Source organism: Oreochromis aureus, linkage group 14 (genome assembly GCF_013358895.1).
Source record: "Oreochromis aureus strain Israel breed Guangdong linkage group 14, ZZ_aureus, whole genome shotgun sequence".
NCBI classification, from domain to species: Eukaryota; Metazoa; Chordata; class Actinopteri; order Cichliformes; family Cichlidae; genus Oreochromis; species Oreochromis aureus.
The window spans coordinates 27041313-27063220 of NC_052955.1; the positions used below are offsets into that span (position 1 = coordinate 27041313).

Sequence of the window (21908 nt, forward strand, 5' to 3'; positions counted from 1 at the left end):
ATGCAGTACTGTTGCACGTTTTGAAGTCAAAAGTGCACTTTTGCCAAATGCAGTGGTCTGATTGTTCAGATCTGATTGTTTTGATCAGAAAAATACAAAAAACAGAAATGGTACACATTTGTCCAGTGGATTTATGAGGTTGCTGTGATCAGCTGCGTTTAACGCATGAAATATTTACACCGATTTTACACATCTGGTGTGTAAAGGCCTTAACTGTTAATTTACTAGCATGAATATTATTACACAATATGTAACAGGAAACACTGGAGCAAAATCAAGTAAGGTTTTTGCAAAAATGTTAATTATTTAATTATTAAAACATATGAATGCTGTTTGTGTCTATCTGATTGACTTTTAAAAATGGACATAGATTCACAAATTTCTCTATTCCCCACTCAGGGGCCCTACTCTTCAGTGGATTTCACAGAAAGGAAACACGGTGGTGCCCAAAACAGCCCTACCAAATGATGGATCCTTAAGAGTCGGCACTTCTTCTCCTGTTGCACCACTACAGTCCAGACTAGCTCAGAAGCTCAAACCATCTAAGCCTCAGACATCACAAACTGGGCCCTCGGTTAAATGTGAGCTCTCTATTTTGCAGCGAAAGAGTAAATGACCTGCTTTTTTAATCTGTATCAGACTGCAGAAGCCAGCAAGTTTTCTTTTAGATGTAGGTCACTTTTACATTATTATTTCTCACTTTATTCAGTTCTGACATACATACATAGACATACGTAGAAAGGAAAACATAGTACATCTGCAATTCCCCAGGCATTAGGCAGTAGGGGATTACAGTAACACTCTGTTGTGTTGCAATGTGGCTGTGATGGCAGAGAAAAAAAGGACATCTGTTTCAAAACTGCGCTGAGGTTTTTCACAGCCTCCTGTATATTCCCTCATATTGTCATGTGCGTGGCCCGCTGCTGTCTGTAATACTCTTTCGCTCTCTGCAAACCGTCTACACATATTCCCTGTGCTCCTGGATGTGGACAGGGTCTCTCTTGTTAAAATCTTTGTCCATGTCAGCCAAAAGTCTGTGCAGATTATTGGCATACTGTTTTCTCAGGTGTTTCTTTGTTTGTACATGTCCATTAATGCTGCAGTTCAGACTTGTGCAATTTGGAAGTGGTGCATAAATATTAATACACCGATCTAGTAAAGTAAGGTGAACAAGAAAAGTGACTGGAGCTCTGCATTCAAGCATAGTGATGCTGGTCTGTCTGAAAATCTTTAACAACAAACTTTTTTTCTTTAAGCCATGCTTATGAAACATTATCTGAACTCATGCTTACAAAAGCAACCAATGCACTGAATGTTATTTGTATCTTTTACACAGCATATCTATCTAAAATCAAGCTGTCAACATGCCCCACTGCTGAGAATCCAACAGTTTCAGAGTCGTCATTCAAGACATCACCTGCAAAGTCACCTCGCCAATCTCCCCAATCAACAGCTGACTGTGGAGCACCACAACATATCTCCTTGTTACCACATTCCCAGAATCTTAAAACTCCCAAATCTTCAGCTGATGTTTCAGTTACGACTAGTAGCAGGTCGCCAATCTCAGAAGAGCATCTCTCCATCTCTCCTCCATCCATATCATTTCCCCTTAGGTCTACTTTCACAGTTTCGTCATCCAGCTCCACTGACTCAACCTTATTGCCCAAAGTGAACCATCCGGCCCCATTAGAGAAATGCTCGGACTCAGCTCTCTTGCCAGATCAACCCCAATCTTCCCGGTTATTTGTAGAGCCAATTTCCTCCCCAAAGATTTGTGAATCACCAAGAAGCAATCTGATGTCCCCAAAGGAATCCCAGCATTTCTTATGTGACCCAGAATCTCTTCTATCAGATAATCAACTCCAGTTGCCTTTGTCCCCTAAGACTACAAGTACACACTCACCAGCAAAATACTTGGAACCAGCTCAATCACAAATAAGTGCTGTGGCTTCAGAAACCCTATCAAAGTTATCTCTATTTGATGCGACCCCTCCAGATGAAGACTCTACATATAGGTCAACTCACACAATTGAGGACGCTCCAGTTTTTAGGTCTGTTAAAACAGAGTCAACTCAGTCTCAGGATACAAATTATATCCCATTATCAACTCTCTTAAAAGTCACCCAAAATAATGTTCTTGCTGTTAAAATGGATGAAGAAGAGAGGTTATCAGTAGGTAAGTGAAGTGCAGCAATGTGCCCACTCTGGTATTTATCTTTGTGTGTGCCTGTGGGCGTACTGATGGTGATGAGCAACAATTAGACACAATATTTACTCTGTTTTTGTAATGAAAGTCTTGTTAATGGGTGCTAAATTAACTATTTATTAAGAGTGGTTTGTATTTAAACTGCTTTCGTATGATTACATTACATTACATTGTTAGAAATCTTTGTTACAAATAAATGGACTCAAATTATGACTGATAAAAGCTTCTTTGTGACTGTCAAAGACAAAACAGTTGGTGAAAACAATCTTTGTGTGGTTTCAGCTCATCTTCAGTTCTCTCTCATGCTTATCATGTCATTGTCACTTTTGTTTTTATTCTTGCAGCTATAAATTAACTTGGCAAACTACTCTGCGATGATCTGTTTGGCTTTAACTACAGATCTACTCTAGATTCACTCTAACAAAATGCGGATGAGATGAGAGATTTAATTGTTACCTTATCTTGTGAAGAAGCATTGCCAATTTACACCTCATACAATTAAAAGCTCTTAGATCATGTGATATGACATTTTCACCTCAGCTTCAATGGCAAAGGAGGGTTTGGTACAAGGTCACTCGCTAACAAGGTTGAAAAGCAGAGTTAAAGGGCATGCGTAACAAATACTTTCCAAATAACCAGGTAATAGAGGTTAGAAACTATTTCGAGCAAGTAATAATTACATAGTCTGATATTTCTGTTAGTAGTTTAAAGTCTGCCTGGATGCAAAGGCAAATGTATTCTCTATATGCCCCACTTCCTAAATATTCTTTCCACTGCATAGCTACAATTTGTACATAGAGAATACTTCTATTATGAAGTCTATTTCTCATAAATTGATTTGATACATTTTGCATTTCAAGGCATTTGCTGAGATTTCTCGAGACCAGACAATAATGTCTGGGGAGTCAAATTTGGATTACAAATAAGAGAAAGAAAATAGGAGAAAGAAACGTCCATGTTTATGGATGGGGAAGCACAGGTCTTTGCAGTAAAGTGATTCCTAATAGAACACTTTGTCATGCCACAGTTTGAACAATTCTCACTGGTCAGGCAGTTTATATGAATAAACTGCTTGTGGATCTTAGCAGTAATGGCTTTCTTTTATTCCACTGGGCTGTCAAAGCCAATTTAGATCCAGCCATAAAAAGTGTTCTTTTTCTTTTTATTAGTATTGATTAAAGTTTAGTTTTTAAGTAAATACCTGACATAAAGCTAGAACAGACAGGAAGGTAATTACACAGCAGAGAATTGCCCTTCCCTCTTAGAGTACTTTCAGTGAACTTCATAGTTAATGTCATGCATCTCGATGTGTACAGATGTATGCCCACAACAAATGGTTGGAAAGATAGGAACAGACTTTATTTGCTGTGTGCATTTATATGAATATCACTAAACATTTAGTACTACTACTAACCAATTAACTCTTATAACTGAACACTCAAAGATGTATGCTCAAAGGAGTATTTTGAGCTGTGTGGGAGTATTTACACAGCTCAAAAGTAAAGTATTTATTTTAGTTTTTTCCATACTCTTTTTGTTTGGGTCTATTTGCGCACACATTACAGTCCCAGTCCTGAATGTGTATGTAATGGTTATGGTTTGCTAAGTGCAGTTTTATTCAGAAAAAACATTAGTAAAAGACTTTGAATTTGACTAAAGTCTGGGCTATAAGTTCATAATGGCTTGTTCTGTCAGATCTGTTCCTGGTATTACTTTTAGTTTTCATACCTGCCTGTTCATCCATCTTCTCTGTGCTTTCTGTTATCGTTTAGATCCTTCTGCCACTTACTGTAGCTTCTCAGCTGGTGTAACTCTAAAAGCTTGCTTCATCAGCTTATTAAAGCTTCAGGGCCCTTTCATATGAAACACGACAATGGCACCCTTGTGTTCTGAGACCTATTCTTTTCTATGGTTTGCACCATACATAGCCAAGTTTCCTGCTGCATCGAACAAAGTGCAGTTTAAGTGCAAAAGCTGGGCACTCGTGCATGCCATTGTCACCGCAACGTAGCGTGACATACGTTCATGTGACCCATAGAAATGCAAAATGAATGTATATGTAAAGACTACGAGTGCCCTTAAAAAATGGCATAGTACAACCAGAATGCAGCAGCCAGAGCAGCGCCATGTGAAAGGGCTGTTGCAGTTTTCATTGCATCATAGAGATGAAAATCCTGCTGCTGTGGTTTGAGTCATAATAAACAGTTTTTAGTCCAACATTGTTTGGATGACAATAATTCTGTAATAATAATAATGATGCCATAGCATTTTAGATCAAAGTCAACAATCATAGTCCATGAAACAACAATCAACTTATTGTAATCATAACTTAAAATAAACCTTTCATTCTCTAAACATGTATTCCTGCATTTTCTCCTGAAGACAGTGGCGATGATATGTCCAGTGATAGCCTGGGTCTGGATCCACTTGAAGAAGATACTTCAGATGAAGATTCACAGATGCAAGGGCATTTAATGAGAGGGAGCTCCAGAGAAGAGAATCCTGCCATATCTCATCTAGAAGATTCCTTTGTTCCTGCAGAGACAGAAACAACAAAAGATTTGCCGACTGATAAGTCAGAAGAGCTGCCAGAACTGTCCATGGTAACATGTTACTGTATTCCCAATTGCTTTTGGTTCTTGAAAGAGGGAGCCTTGGATTACAGAGCTGTCATTGCATTATTTTCTCTGAATCACAGTCTTCTCCTAATGAAGGAATATTATGCAAATTGCAAATGGCTGAACTTTGTAAGTGGCTGCCAAATTGACAATCAGGAATGAATACAAAAGAGATTTGTCTTTATGCTGGTGTAACTTGAACCTTAACCTACTAACTTTTTAACCATTCCATTTGCGACCATTGTTTCTGTGCGACTCATTTAAATTGTTCAATAATGACCTTAACTGAGAGATTTTTCAGCCACAATATTAAGCGAGAAGTTTTTGACGTAGAGGTGCATATCTCTAATTTTAGCCGCACAGAGATTTTTACTGCACGGAATGAGTAATCTTGTATAACCTCCTTTGCTTCGCATAAGTGGTTCATTGCTGACAAATAACTGATTGAATTAACAAATGAGTCATTCTAGTCATCCACACTGAACTTTATCTGGGAAATATCTTGAAGCTGAGTAATAAAACTTTTTGAAGTTCATTACACTAGACATAATCACTGCATTGAATGAGAAGGCTTCAGCGACATACAGTTAGAGTTTCTTATTGTAGCTGACCTGATCTATTAGATAACATTTGTATCACACTAATTACTTTACATTATTCATCTATAGCTCAGAGACATCTAAAGCTGTGGTGTTAAAGGTGCAAACCATTGAGGGAAGAAAAGAGTAACAGAGTGGATTAAAAAGGCAGTGCTTGAATGGTCCCAAATGACTTATCAGCCATTTAATGGTATGAATCCTTTATACTGTGACAGAGGAATGAAAAAAAAAATAAGGAGGGTAGTGCTTTATTAAAAAGCTGGAATAAAATGAGGCTCATGATTGTAAAGATGGTGGTTATCTGTGGCCTCTGGACCTGAATCAAACTGCTCATAAAATGATTAGATGGTATTTCTGTCTTTTTCTCACTCCCTCTCTCTGGACCCATCTCTTTGGTCTTCTGTGTATGTTTTTCACTCTGTCTCTTTCCTTTGTTCAGTCTTTTTCTTTCCTTCTGCCCTTTGCTTTTATTTTAACTTTACTAACAGTTGGCTAGTTTTATAGTTCAGGCAGCTAGTCATCATCCTTCTTATTATGAGGAGCTATTGGTCTGCACAAAGAGATCTCAAGATTTTTTTTCTTCCTTTTTTTGCAGCACACTATCATTGTATTTGGTCTCTTGCTGTTTCTTTGTGTTGTGTTGCCTCTCCTTTCTTTTACCCTGTCTTCCTCTTGTCATTCTCCATCCTTGCTCATTTCTTGCTCTGTGTGGCACTATTCCCACATGCCTTTCTTTCTATACTCTCCCAGCCCATCTGCAATGTCTTGCAAGGCTAGCATGCTAATGCATCAGATCTAATCTTAACTAAACAGAGCTTCCACATTTTCTTCTGTCTCACAGGACGACACTTGCAAAGGGACGACAGCGAACCCACCGCACTATTGTGAGATGCTCTCGCCAGCTCCAGGGGTTAATTAAAAATCAATTCATCAAGTTTGGATGAGAGAGGGAACAGTAGAAGACACTAGCTCATTTATATGTATTTGCACATTCAAAACAGAAAAATACAAATTTAACACGCTTACCTAGCTTGAAGTTAAATTCATATTGTTTGCCCTCTTAGTTTGTCTTTTTGGACTGATTCAGGAAGGACTGTATTCACAGATAGTTTTAAGAGCAAGCTTTTATTCTATATTCCACTGTACGTTACTCTCTTTCCATGTCTCTGCGTGTATCAACTTACTATCTCATCCTAACATGACCTGTTTTTTCTCATTGTTTTCATTTTGTCATTCCCCTTTTTACTGCTTCCCCCCTTCCTCCTTCCATCCCCCCTTCTCCTGTGTTCCTCCATCTGTTTGCGTATACCCTCAGGTAATGCACAACCAGAGTGCTGGGTCTGGATCAGAGCAGTTCTGTGATCTGCATGGGTTTTCGCCTCTAGGTTTGGAAATGATTGCCGGTCAACCAGAGACACCAGAACATGCACACTGTGACCCACTTCACACATGCCAGTCTCCACTGCGTGATTCAGACCCAACAGGTAGGTTAAAAAGGGAAAGTCTTTTAATGTGTATGGATAGTGTGCTTGAGATTTTATGCTTCAATTTCTTCAAATGCCATCCTGTTTTCCTTTAAACAACATCAGAAAGTGTGGTTGCTGCTATTGTGCTTCATGAGATTAGATTGTGAAGATTACCTCTGTGTCCAGCTTTTGCCTGGAGATACTTTCCAATTTGCGAGCGTTATTCATGTCACTAAGGCCTCATAATGGGATTTAGAACAAATATGTAAAAATGTAGAGCTTACAAGACACACGAAAATGAGTTTTAAACCCAGAGGAGTGCTGGCTGCTTGGTGAAAAACGAGAGATTGGGGACAACACTGATAATTTACTGCTGGTGGGTCCAAAGGGAGCTTTCCTGTGATGCCGTTTTGTTTTATGTTGTATGTGAGTGTGTGCAGGCCTTTGCTTTCAAATGCTTTGTAACCTGTGTGCTTCTTTCTACCTATATTTAGCTCCTCACTTTTCTTAACTTTAGGAAAAACAAAGGCTCACGCCTAATTCTACCTGCCTAAAATGTCGATATTTCATCACAAAGACTCACAAGTCACAAAGTAGTAATAAAGCCTGCATCCTTGACACATCACAGAAATTTTACTTTAGTTTAAGAGGAACTTTAAAACACAGAAAGCTATAAAAGTAACGTATTGTGATAATGTTACAACCAAATGAAATTAAAGTGTATAATCCTGTTCAAATACACACATCAGCCACAATATTAAAACTACTGACAAGTGAAGTGATCATCTCTTGTATTTTTTGACAATGCATTTTCCTGCTGGGGTACTATGGAACTGGGTATTTACGTAGTTGTTACTGTAACATGTATCCCACCCACCTAAGCACTGTTGGGCCCCTCACAATGACATCAATACACACCGGCATTGGCCTCCAGCAGGACAATGTGGCTCATCACACTAGAAAAACTGTCCCATAATCACTCAAGGAACACAGTAAAATGGCCATGGCATTGATCCATCAGATCCTACACCAACAGAGGTAGCAAACCACAACCCAGAGGGCCCAATTAATCGTCTGCCAGTGTAATGATGCAAGACTCTGCAGGATACCCCAAGACCTCCCCTTAACAGGACAGAGGTGTTTTGGTGGAACCAAGACAATCTACTGAGTATTAATCAGGTGGTTTTAATATTGTGGCTGACTAGTTATGGTTGCATAGTCATGGTATGCAGTAAGGTTTGTATGTAATAGTAATTCATACTGCTTATATAATATTTATTTATTACCTATCGCTGTCATTTGCCTTTGGGAGAAGATGTGGACTTTTATCTCCTGATTTTGGTGTTTATTTCTTGTTTGTTTCACCTTCCCTTCTGTAACAAAATGGCTTTAAGAATGTTGCACATTAACTGCAGGTGGTAGACCATGCTGTAGCCACTGAGAAAACTGCCTTCTGAGCATAGCATTAATGTTCTATTTGTGATCGCAACATGGACATTTGAAATGCTTTAAAACTAATATTTTGTAAATTGGATATGTGTTTATGCCCCCCGCACTGAACATCATAACATGTGGAAGTCTAGCAGCCACATACAGTACTTGAATGCCATTTATCAAATCACATAGTTCTTAGTATACCTTGTACTCATGCATTTCAAACAGGAGTCAGTGTTTTTCAGCAAGCATTGTTTGCTTATCCCAGAATGACCCCATCAACATTTTCCTTCACGAAGCGTAAACGGCCAACTCTCTGCAGTTTCATTGTCGAGCCTGCGTTAAATGAATAGGGTTGACAGTGAGAGACTCCCACAAGGGCACCGCTAGCCTCCTCGCACCATGCAGCCAACCTCTCGTCAAATCCCGCACTGTCTCTGCCACCATCGTTAAACCTCCAAAGTTAATGAGAGAGAAAGGTTAGAAAGGAGGAATATCACCTTGACAACACTTCACACTCATTTATGTCCTTCCATCCCTCCATCTGTCTATTCTGTTTTTATCTTCTTTCCTTTTTTTCATTGGCAAGACTGCAATCCAACAGGTTTTATATGTCTGCTGCTCTACAGTTTCACCCTGCTGTCCCTTTTTCCGTACTCCCTGTCACCTCATCAGTCAGAAAATTAGGTTGTTAGTGTGCAGTTTCTGTCAAAATGTGCATCGAGTCCAACAAAAAGAAAGACAGAGAGAGTCAGGCAGGCAAATAGGAAGGATAATGACCCACACACATACGCACGCACACACACACGCACACCACACACACGCAGAATGGTCCCTTTAAATCTGTGTGTTTTCCAAACTAGCTTCAGCCTTTTCCATTTTCTTTAGAGATGACAAACTGTTATGTGACTGCTCGCCCTTTCCCTCTTATTTATTTTCAGCTGATTTTGAGTAGTAAGTATGTTCTCCAGTCAGTAGTATTAATCAATTAATTAATTAGCTGACCACAGGAGAGAAAGCTGAAAACAGCAGTAATTGCATTGCAGCTGTCAGGACTGGTTGAGCAGCTTGTTAAGCAATATTTGTTTAGTACAGTTACTGCTGATAAATAGACAAATGGTTTATTTTATCAAATTAATTTACTTGAATTAATCTATATAAGTCACTTAGGCTAATAGATTATGTTATCTCCTTACATCCGTGTGTGTGTGTGTGTGTTTCTTTTTACCTTGTTTTGTCAGTGCTCTGTTAGCTTAAATGAGCATTTAAATCTGCAGAAGCCTTTGAAGGGGCTCATTCGTGTGTATGTGACTGTATTTGTGGAACAACATCTCCTAAAAATCCTAAAATTGATTTAGCATCCTTTTGTTATTATGAACTACTATTAAGTACCTTTGAAATACCACATTTTATGAACTATTGATGATTACAGTGATTTGTATGCTTAACAAATACAGTGTAAAAATAGTTTTACTTTAATTATTAAACAAAAATGAAATACATATTTGTATTTTGTTTTGTCATTTTGCAAGTTTTATAGTCTGCTGCATTCATATTCAGTCATAGCCAAAATGTTTTTCCATGTGGTAGTGCTGTAGAAAGGTCACAAACTAGACTTAGATAGCAAAGAAAATCCATTGCAGTTTCCAATTGCCTGCTATATGTCCAACCGATAGCAGCGTGACAGTGAATGATCTGTCTCTTTGTATTTCGTACATTTTGGATCCAGATATTCTGAGTCCTTTTTAAATGCATGTAAAGGACAATATCAGAATGTGAAAGTGTTGAGATGATTTTTTTTTTTAAAGAGCAACTGCAAGAGAACAAGACGTATGCATTTTTATGAATCCAATATACGCATGGCTGTTCTGGGTGAGGTGTGCTATGACCTGTCTTTAACTTTTCCTTTCACTCATTTAGGGTTACAAAGTTATGGGTTAAGCAGCAGCTTCAGAGCTTTAAATGAGGAACACCTGGTTTTCGGTGTGATGAAGGACAACCACAGGCAGCCAACTGGAATTCAGATTCACTCATCCAGGACAGGAGAAGTATCGGCAGATGAACTGGGAACAGCTGGTGAGTGGAAGTTTATTTGTGCTGTCATGAGTGCTTGTGTGTATTTTGTTTGTGTCTATGTGAAGATTTTCAGGTACACAGAGTTCTTTTTGTTGTTTATTCATTTACACACACAGAATTCTATTGTGCACACAATTAATACACTATATCTCTGCATATAGAAACACTATTTCAATGTTTGTGCTGGCTGTGAACAGACACACTTATATTATCCACTTATACTGAACACGTACACATGCAGGACTGAGGGTTGGTCCAGGAATACATCCTTTCATATTTTCCATACAGATACAAGAAACAGTGCATTAATCTCTTTATGCTGATGCATATTTGCACACACAGAAACCTGAAAGACCAGAGAGTAAATTGTTTTATTCAGTGAGATTTCTAATTCCCTCTCGGTGATGATCAGTTCTCTGTATTATTTTGCCTCACTCACTTCTTTCCATGTTGTCAAACTATTTAAACCTGCTTTCGTAAGTCTTTTTTAAATTAATCTTATCCAAGAGTTCCAACTCTTGAGCCCCACATAATCTACACTCAAGTAACCTTCTTGTCATATTGAATGCTTAAACTTAAGTTTGAGGAGTACATTAGTTAAAAACAATAAATAAAAAAACTTTGAAACATATTTAACTATTGTATCAGAATGAGTGTGCAACATTTTTTCTGTATTTTTAATTCACAAGGGAACCTAAGCACTGATGTTTCGGCAAGTTCCCTCTCAGAGTGCTTCCTTGTGCTGTTTTGTCAGTGTGCCGCTCCAATGTGCTGTCTGACAGCACACAGAAGAAGGCTTCTCGCCAAAACATCTGTGCTTTGGCTCCCTTGTGCCATTAATTAATGTTTTAAAATAGCACTGTGCCCCTGAGCATGTTTGTAAGTGGGGAACTCTTTTTAAAGTTCACAGCATTTGGTTTCCCTTTTTTTCCTCCATACTTTACTGTAGTGTGTTCCATACAGCAGTTATACCTACAGTACAATTATAATAATATATCACATGAAAAAGATGCATATGTTAGGTATTACATTACATTTGTCTTAAGGGTATTAACATATCCAATATACAGTCCATGCAGAAAGGAATTATTCAAATCTGACCTTCCAAAGGAACGCTTGAGTGATATCAAAGTTCAGTTTTCTTCATTTTACACTTCATACATTTTAAATCTGGCACAGAAATTTATCAGTAGCAGAAATCTAAATATGTGTGCGCCATCTGCTTTAAAATTGAAATAAATCGAGTCTAGAGGTATGTGTGTGTCCACATGTGTTAGAAGCACTTCCCTGCATGCATCATTCTTCCCATGCTGCTTAGTTTGACAGTGCAGGTGGTTGCGAAGCACTAAGTGGAGGTTCTGTGCCAGTTGAAAGACAGAGGCAGGCACTGAGAGTGGGTGGAGGGAGGGCGAGGTGAGGAGACAATGGAAGATTGAAAGACTGAAAGATTTAACACTGAAGCTGAAACTGGTTAGACAGCACGCAGCATGAGGAATCAGTGTGCTGCAGACACACATACACACCCACACTATCATAGCTTCTCAGTGGGGGCCTCAATGTAATTTACAGTGAGCAGGTGGAGATGGATGTTCAATCTGATTCAATTTGATGTGGCTCACACAGGAGTGGGATGAGACACCACTCATTCCACTGACAGTCGTGATCGACCCTTTTTTCTTGAATCCTGAGCAACATACCATCTTCTTCTTACCTTCTCCATTCTTCCTCTACACCTGTTCTTATCTACTTCTTACACTCACTCTCTGTGTAGCTGTTTTCAGAAAATACCTTATACTGTATAGCCTCATGATCATCATTCCATCCTTCCTTATTCACAGCTTATGCGTTTCTCTACCCATTTCCCTGTTTGGCTTTTATTCCATATCTGGTTTCAGGCTGTCTAGCAAATACGCATTAACTATTTCGCACTGTCCGTTGCCAAACCTCTCATTCCTTGTCCCCTCCTTTTTCTCACTGTCTCTTTATTTGCACAGTGGACTCAGAATTCTCACCAGTATTTCGTCCATTGTCCCAAGCAGCCAGAGAGATCATGGAGATCTGTAATGTGGACCAGATGGGCTGTGAGGACCCTGACCTGGAGATAGACACAACTGCACGTGCTCTGAGCAGTCTGGAGCAGGAGCTAAGACTCATGGTCAAGAGCACAGACCAAAAACTTTCATGTATGCAATCACATATACATGGTATAGCTATCTGTGATCAGTATATTATTTTACAGATCATGATCATAGAAAATAATACAGTAAGTGTTTGAATGAATTATAAATTACAAGAGTGATTTCAACCATTAATTCTTAACCTTTCTTAAATATTTCCCTCCCAAGCAGGCACTCCAGGTACTGGTACAGAACACAGTGGAAGTCAGGATGAGTGCAGGAATCCCTCTTCCAAACGGTTTGTAACACACATCCCTAAATTTGATTACCCTCATGCATTTCAATTGTATTTGTGCGAGGATCACATCAAGGATGAGCTTATCATAAAGGGGGTATATGTTTTTGTTGTTAGTTGACCTGGAAATGCTTAGGCAGTTGTTCAAATGTCCATTTGATGTTGATGTTCTGAAAGGCAAATGTGAGTTTCTCCAGTGCACGAATCAGACATTGAAGTGTCGTACCTTCCCGTTTTCATACTGTGTGTGTGTGTCTTTTCACCATGGCCACCTTAGAATCTCACCCCTTACACTTTCTCACACTCCACTACCAATCCAGTGGCCACGACAGGGGGTAATCCCTCTTTTTTTTGGTACTCCATCAATGCCTCTCGCTGTCGGATATGTGGAGTGTGTAATGGATCGTTAGCAGCAGAACGACTTTAGCTTTGACAGCATGTTGGGTATCCAGCCTTAATGTGCTGCTTAATGTGAGTATGCGTGTGAAAAGAGAGAGGAAGTGTGTCAGTGTGGTTTTGTATATCAGAAACCGACTCTGAGTGTGTGTGCCTGTGCATTATTGATGTTTTTTTGTGTTTGTGGAGCGGGCATAATCTGCGCTAGAGGCCTTGTGCTGAGCAGAGCACTGTGAATATCACTTTGAGACGTGTAATAAACGGATTAACGCATACTACAGTGAGAGTTCCCAAAACAGCTCCTTACATCCTAAAACATACACAAACACACACTTAGGATGGACTTAATCTGGCTACTTTGGTTCAGCTTCACAGGTATCATGCTGTTTTTGTTTTTTATAGGCAGCTCTTGTGATTCCACCCTCACCTTTGCAAATACTGTCTCATTTTCCTCCTAATATGCAGATTGGGCTCTTGTGACATTGTCCAATTTATTGAGTATGCAGAAACACTGGATTTTCATGATGACAGGATCTTGTCATGCAGTTAGCTGACACAGCTGTAACATTATTGTTTAATTAGGTACCGTGTGTTTGGCCAGTTCAACTCAGGAAGTTTTTTTTGTATAGGGTCAATGAACCGTCTTCATGAGATGCTGTTCTTTCAGACCCCGTTGACTTCAGAGTAAATGTATGTAAATGGATTTCAGCTGTAATGTAGCTTCTGCTGCAAAACATATTGAATAATGGTATAATCAGGAAAACTTGAGTGCATTTTTGCATATAAAATATGCATTTATTTTAGTGAATATTCCAGTAATAGTATACAGTATGTACACTCCAAGGTACACCCACACAACACAATAGCGAATGCTGTCACAGCATATTATGGGCGGTCTGTGTGCATAGACAACTATTTATCATCTGCTCTGCTTTTACTCAGCTGTCTCCAGTTGCTTGGCAGGCGTGCACCACAGTTGGTGAATTGTGAGAACTGAATATCCGCTTTTGCTTTATTAGTGGTTACACTATGAGTCCAAACCTAGAACCTACTTCACGTTTTGCAGCTGTATGGGGGTGCAGTAGCATGTACGAGTCATGCTTGTCTTTGAGATCTTATTTAGAGCAGCTTTAGGTTGTGAAACAGTCTGTGTTAGTGCTGTGCCATATCATAGCCATGAGAATACCAGTATGCATTTTGGCATGATATAAAAGTGTCATATGGTAATATCTTTGATATAGCGACACCTTGCATTTATGTTCCCTCGCGTGCACTACAATGAAACAAACCCACACGTGTCTAAGAGCAAAAGCACAACATGTGCCTCTGATGACAATATAGTGCATAAAAAGGGAGCTACATAAAAAGAACCACTGACAAAACACAGTGCTTTGCAAAACATGCATGAAATATAATAATTGTTGATAACTGTTGAGTACAATCAGACTATGAAAGCACTCTAGGCAGAGATACTAGCAGCTGGTGAAGTGCGACCCAAAAGTAAACAACTGAGAGTCACTGTAGCCCTCGATAGCTGTGCTTCATATGACAGGAAGAGCAAAAGGTGGAAGGAAATTACTGGTGGGTTACATGGTGATAAAGGAGGGCTTAAGTGGTTAAAAGCTCGACCCAAGATACAACATCCCAGGTAGAAAATATTTTCAGTTTTGTGATGTGACAATACTGCACAGCCTCTACTAGAGTTACAAAGTTAAGTTGTTGTTAAACTAAAGTGTTAAGCAGTTATTTTATACTTACCACGTTTTTGTATAATTCATACATCTTAATGCCTGTTTTTCTCTAATTCTACACAGGGTCAAAAGTATATAAACAGGTTCAAATATATACATATATTCAAAGTTTCAATGATCTAACTGTTGATTTGAGGTGAAGAATGCCATCCTCCTTCCTCATCATTCCATTCGCTTTTTGGAACATACCAGTGACACTGACAGAAAAACAGCACGCAAGTGTGATGCTACCACCATGCTTGACAATTGGTACAGTGTTCTTAGGTTTGAAAGCTTCATCTTTACTCCTCCAAACATACCTCTTGCTATTATGGTGAAATAGCTTAAATGTTATCTTGTTTGACCATAAAACTTTTCTCCAGAAGAAATTTTGTGAAGCTGGTGTTCCAGCAGTTTCCAGTTCATGGCAGGCTTGAGCCTGGTGGTGATTTATGGATTTTTCTGGAACATACAAATCAATTTCCTGTCATTCAAGAATGACAGTTTGGGCCTTCTTCCAAGCGTTGGCAAAATTATGACACACCTGAATGACTTGTATTTATGCACGTGAGGTAACTGTGTGTTTTTAAAAGTGCTGTACAGTCAAAGATATCATAATTATTACTCAAACTTTTTAGAGAAGACAGTACCTAGGCTACTTTTGTGATTACATTTAACTGATGCTGTAACTGGATATAATGCGATGTCACTAGTATTTCGCTATAATATTTGAAGTTTGAATTAGCTAGTATGTTTCATCAATTACAGTAGATGATTGGATAAGATGCCCTCTGTTTTGTTTGTATTAATAAATTCTTCTGCAAGCTGCACGTTTGAACATGTAACATTGTTATGGTTTAAGTCTGTGAGTCACATCAAACATTTGAGAAAAATAAGTGGATAAATGCACTAAAAAAGTCGAACTGAAAAAATTACAATAAAAGCAAGAACACTGCACATGCTGGCTGAGATGACATCAATAGAGTGAGTCGTTCTTATTTGGAGGTGGGTGGCGTTTTTTATGACTCCCAAGGTAATTTGGTGTCATCGTAACTGAATACAGGCGGGAAACGCTTCTCCTAAATGCCTGAAGCAAAAAAGAAAGGGAAGACTGTAGGGACAGTTGGTGGGGTTAATTGTATTACTTTAATATGAGTGTTTAGAAAATGGCCAGCAACTTCCTAATCAAAATATTTACTCCTTCGTCCTGGTTTGCTTTTATTTGTTTTATTTTTATTACCACGGTAGCTCTTTATTTACTTGCTAATTAGTAAGTTTCACACAAATCAAACAACTTAGATTTTTAAATGACTAGACTGGATTCAGATTTAATCAAATTTGATCAAACTCCACCTTGGCAATGACAGATGCCTGTTAACACACAAGCTACACTTTCAGCTGTCCATCTGTTACATTTTCCAAATCTCATCTGGCGGAGGAGAATTTTTGATATCCACATCTGAAAGTAGTTACAAAAAGAATAGCGCATCTGTTCTTTGATCATAGGCAGGTATTTGAGTTTTATGAGTAAAAGACGTTCTCCCTTTGATTGGTGGATTTTGTCTTGCAGAGGCGGGGTCACCGCTGAACAAGAAGAGGAGGAAGAAGATGAGGAGGAGGTGAAGAGAGATCGACAGAGTGTCCTCTTGCTACCCTGACGCACACATGTGCGTGACAGTCATGCAGGAAAAATCCCACAGTGGATGCATTTTTAAATTGTGTTCATGATTCTTAAAGGTTGGTGTAGACACCCTTAAACGCATAAGTCTAAACTTTTCTGCAATAATCTGAAAAAATATAAGTGTAATGCTTGTTGAACAATGAATAAATGCTGTTTGATTTATTGTTTGTCTCTTTTTGTATGCCCTTGTTTGCCATACACCGTGTTTATGTTAGTTCTTATACTGAACAGCAGCTGTGAGATGCATTCCTGTGGATGGATTAGCTAAAGGTACAAAAACAATGCGACTGGCAACAGAAGGGGAGCTGACATGAAGATAAATGGTGACTTTGGCTTTATTCTCAGCAGGAGTCTGCTTGGATCCCTTTGACGGCGTGTTTGTCAGAGTGTGTGCGCGTGCTGTCTGAGACGTGCATTAAAGGACAGACATTGAGGGACAGTTTGCTGCTGTGCCAATTTTACCTGCAGGGGTTAGGGAGAACATTTTTCTCTGTTGTCATCACTTTGTTTCTTAATAAGGTTAGGGTGGCACTAGATCAGGTCAGACTGTCTGCACATGGACACACACAGAGGAGACTCCTGCAGGTGATAAATAATGTCTGTAAGGCAGGGAATAAGGAACTGTGTCAGTGCCTGCTGCTGCCATCTTTCTGCATGTGTGTGCAGGAGTGGGAGAAGATAAACACGAGTTGCTGGAACTGGTTTGTTGTCTCCATGGTGAATGTGTACATGCGCCGTTGGTGTTTGTTAGTATGTATGTTTGTGTTTTTCTGCAGCTCTGCTGTTTTCTATTATTCCCCACAGCCAGTCCCAATCTATCACGACTGCCACTGTCCTCAGCTGAGTTCACAACCCACCATTGACTACTTCATCTCCAGCCGATATTTGTGTGAGGATCAAACAAGGACAAACAGGTAGATACAGCAGAATATCACGCCTGTATAATACTGCCAAATACATTCTGTAACTGAGAAGCAGAATGACAGTCAATGTTAAAGCTGTTTTTACCCTGCTGTATGAGGGGCAAGCTTGTAGAAATGTTATGGAGGACACGCATGGCCAAAACCCTGATGATTGGTGGCTTGATGCCAGATGCTGGATTACAATTTTCTGTATCCCCGACTAAAAATAGGCGTAATACAGCAAAACGTTAACCAAAGTTGTTTATTCTAATATTTAGAACACTCAACACTTCTGTTTCATACACGAGTGGAGCAGGTTATGCATTTGAGTGTGTGATTTTTGACAAGCAGTCAGACTGTGTGGATAATCACAACCATCAGAGTTCATTATGTGCAGCGGAGTGGTTTGCCTGCCTAGTGTTAAAATCTCCCAGTTCTTTTAATCTTTGGGCTGAAGGAAGGACAATACTCGGTGTATAAATGCTCAATCAACAATATTTTATTTCCATATAATTCAACACTTAAGAGCATAAGAACCATCATGATGGGGAGACCTGCCTGCAGAGGGTCACAGCAAGTCTCAAAATGGTGACGGGTTACTCAGCCTTTTATAGCCCCTAGTGGCCCCCACCTAGTCGTAAAAGCCTAAACATTCACATTCTTTCTCTCTTACGGCGCCTAAGTTATGACCTCGGCTCCCTGTCTTTCTGCTCTCTGTAAAGGTGGGGGTATGGAATGTGGTCGTCTCTTCTATTCTCGGCACAAGGTCTTCTGCACACAACATTCTCTTCATGATTCAGCAGTATGAAATGTCAAGAAACAGTGTAACACATTCAACAGTGTCGAATAATACAGGTCAATCCAATAGGTCTAATGATTTTCACACTCTTTTAAGTCAGAAGTATAATGCAAACTAAAACTACATACTGATCACACACTCTATATTAAGGGGTATAATATGACCTACAGCAGTATCCTAATTCAACTACTTTAATTACATATATAAGGTAGCATATGATAACAGAATAATCTCACACTAGCTCTGTGTTTCCAAAAGAGAGGGTGGGCAGTCAGCATCTCTGGAAGCAGGCTGTAGGTAGTTTAGCCCGTCAGAGGAGTTTTTTTATTTTCCTTTTAATTGTGTTTGCAAGATGTACGTTTGAATGAATGCACACGCCTAGTTAGATCTATAGCCGCTGTGGATAGATGCTAACTTTGATGGCATTTAGGATGAAGGGTAATTTTTGCACTGCATGTTATTTTGTGTGTGTGTGTGTGTGTGTGTGTGTGTGTGTGTGTGTGTGTGTGTGTGTGTGTGTGTGTGTGTGTGTGTGTGTGTGTGCGTGCGCAAATGCATTTCTCTGTGCACACGGCTCTAGTCTTAACTCCAGTCACTATGGAGGGATATAGGGCTATTTTATTTGTCCTGACGTTAATCGCTGGGAGCAGACAGCAAAAGCCCTGTAATCCAACAGCAATCACCACAAGGCTGATTGATAGCACAGGGACAGAGAGAGAAAGACAGAGAGACCAAGAGATAGACAAGGAGAGAGAGGTGAAAAGGTAGATCTTTGTTATTGTGTCCTTCACTGAGTTTATCACTTACTGTTTAGGAGAGGAAAATAACAGAGACATAAATCTGATGGATATCGAACTGCTAGGCTGGGTTTAAACAACTCTGAGATCTCTGCACTCCTTTCTTCTCGATCCTCTTTCTCTCCCTCCTCTCCCTCGCACACAGACACACACATGCATGCAAACAGGAAGACGAAAAAGAGAGCTGACCTTTGTAAGATTTGGAGTTGTGTGTGATGTTGATGCTGTCAGAAAGACAGTGAAACTGGAGGAGTTGACATTTAACTCCACTATATTACCTGACCCTTCTCAGGAACTGGAGTTCAGACTGGGTGCATTACAAAAAACAGGCATACCAATATGCCAGACTATGAAAGTAACTCATGTTTTAAATATATTTCTTTGGGGTAAATTCACAAGTTTTGTTTTTTCTTTTGTTTTCACGTTGACTTCTGATACATTTTTTTATGCTAATTTCAATCTTTAGCTCTAACCCCAAAACAGTTGAAACTGGTCACTGGTTCGGCTACAGCTCTCCCTCTCCGTCTTTAACTGTCTCTTCTTCTTCTTTAAGTGCACATGTTTTTGTTGTTTTAGTGGTTATTTTCATTGGGTTGTACCGTGGAAGAATTTTGATTCGCTTCCGGATATCTTCCTCGCTTGTCTTCTGATGAAAACCCATTCCAATTTCCTCACCCAGAATGCCCTGAACAGATTTTCCTGTTTACCGAGTCTCACAAGTCGCCTTTATTGTGCCACGAAGGATGGCAGCTGCATACGCAAGCAACATTTTGAGTCCACAAAGAAACTGAGAAATGGGCAAATTTGCAGAAAAGGCACTAATATTTAACAGTGTTATTTACTCTACTCATTCGCCACTTTTTATGAAGTGTTAGTGGACGCATTTGTAATATTAAATGCTGACGTGTGTAGTCTTTAATTTCCTTTTAATTGTTCTGCAGTCGTCTAGATTGGGGTTGGGAAGAGTCAGCAATGAAGGGAAGGGATATACAATCAGGGAAACGACAGTTAAGAAGAAAAAAAAATCATTTTGAACGTGTTCAGTGTTTAAAGTTTTTAAAAAGCTATTGACAATAAATTAGTTATATTGATAAAATAAACTTGCCCTATTGCCAAAATGTCATGGGCAGACAAAATGCTGTTAGCAGTGGTAGTGAAGAATTGCCTCGAAGTAGCGCATTGGCATGTAAACAAATTAAGGTGATACTTGTCTGTGTTTACCACTTAGGATGTTGCAGCTAAATAGCCAATTAAAGGACTAGTGACATTACCAGTGTTCCCTGAATGTTATTTTGAACAGTCATTGAACAAACTAATAAGGAGGCGTGAGCCCAGATTTAAAAGTGAGATAAGAGTAAACTGGTGTGAGCCACACGTGCAGCCCTTTGGTGTCACGGACGCTACTTTTGTACAAAATGAGATGTTTGGCAGATTAAAGCAAAAACCAGCAGAAACTGATATATTAAGGTGTTGGCTCGCCACCAGAACTGCTACCAAAACTGCTTTGTTGCACATTGGCATTGATTGTCTGGAACTCTACTGCAGGGAAGAAAGCACCCTCTAAATGATAGTCCATCATCTGGCGTTTTGATGATTGTAGTGGAGAGCGCTGTCAAACACATCAGTCGAAAATCTCCTGTAGGTGTAGAGGATTATGCATTTAGAGGAGGCCTCTCCATTTTGCTGCAAGCCTTAAAGGTGTCAAATTGACAGAATATCCTCCGAGATTAGTTTCTTAATCTGTACCTGAAATGGTGTCTCTCCTATCTGATCTTAAGAATATGTGTTGGAGAGTTACATCAGACTTACCTAAGATAGATGGCTAGGCACGGTGAATTTTTATAAAGATGCCCTGCCTTGTGAGAATAAACTCAGGAACTGGGCGACAGGATGGCAGCAACACATGCTTACCATCTATGATATGATATTGAGTTTGTTCCATAAAATGCTAACGTGCTTCTGCATGTTACATTTCACTATATATAATATAATATTCTTATATCTGTATTATGTGCTGTGAAGGCAAAGCAAACGATTCATATTCAACGTCAAACTGTACAGTGACACCTCATATTGCACTGTAACCTCAATGTGGTCTTTATGATCCCGGAAGAAACTCAGAAGGGTCTTCAGCAATCTTGTCTGAAAGCATCCAAATTGGTGCCAGGACCCATGTTTCCCAACAATGCGGCGTATTTGTATGAGTCCTCTTCGCTTCACCCCTCAGTGGATTTAATGTGGATGATTAGTGACTAGATTAAAGGAAGACAAAAAAACAAAAGCATGTTACTGTGGTTATAAAACACTCCAACATTACTTAATATTAAAATAACAGTATGACTATATCCTGTTAACCCCCAGGTCTGGCATTGTGTCTGTGTATGTATGTAGTGATGCAGAGAGTGCTTAACTACCACGGTCACCTTTGACCCCCCCCACAAAAAAATGAAGCGCACTCATTTATATTTTCCTTCCTCGCCTCTTCAAGTATGCTGTGTACCTCGCAGCTGTATGAACGAGCAGCTTCTTTTACTTTTGTGCTTGGCCGTAGGCATATTTGCCATCTAATCCTGTCCTATGTTGTCGGTTGCAGTCTTGCCACCTCATTACAGGTGAAGGAGAATATGTGTTGTCATTGTGAAACATAAAAAAAGCCTCATAGCTAGTAAGTTGTGTCGACGGCTGTATGTGCCTACGCTATTAGTCCCGGGCTGTGAATGGATGTCGCGTAGCACAGGTATGGAATAGCTTTGCAGGCAAATAGCAGAATATAATAAATCTTGTTTATGCTC

At 39.4% G+C, this 21908-nt stretch overlaps 1 protein-coding gene across 6 annotated transcripts in view; it reads left to right on the forward strand.

The window, feature by feature from the left end:
• zbbx (zinc finger, B-box domain containing) overlaps positions 1-16781 on the forward strand; it is a 68714-nt gene extending 51933 nt beyond the window's left edge. For 3 of the 6 annotated variants that reach the window (XM_039622246.1, XM_031752742.2, XM_039622247.1), the window contains 9 exons: positions 400-581; positions 1337-2176; positions 4589-4809; positions 6265-6333; positions 6739-6907; positions 10244-10399; positions 12394-12582; positions 12745-12814; positions 16508-16781. In XM_039622246.1, coding sequence (XP_039478180.1) covers positions 400-581; positions 1337-2176; positions 4589-4809; positions 6265-6333; positions 6739-6907; positions 10244-10399; positions 12394-12582; positions 12745-12814; positions 16508-16595 — 1984 coding nt within the window. In that variant the 3' untranslated portion in view covers positions 16596-16781. The remainder of the gene's footprint in view (positions 1-399; positions 582-1336; positions 2177-4588; positions 4810-6264; positions 6334-6738; positions 6908-10243; positions 10400-12393; positions 12583-12744; positions 12815-16507) is intronic. The other 3 variants (XM_039622248.1, XM_039622250.1, XM_039622249.1) reach the window with 3 other exon arrangements.
• Positions 16782-21908: the final 5127 nt, after the last annotated feature.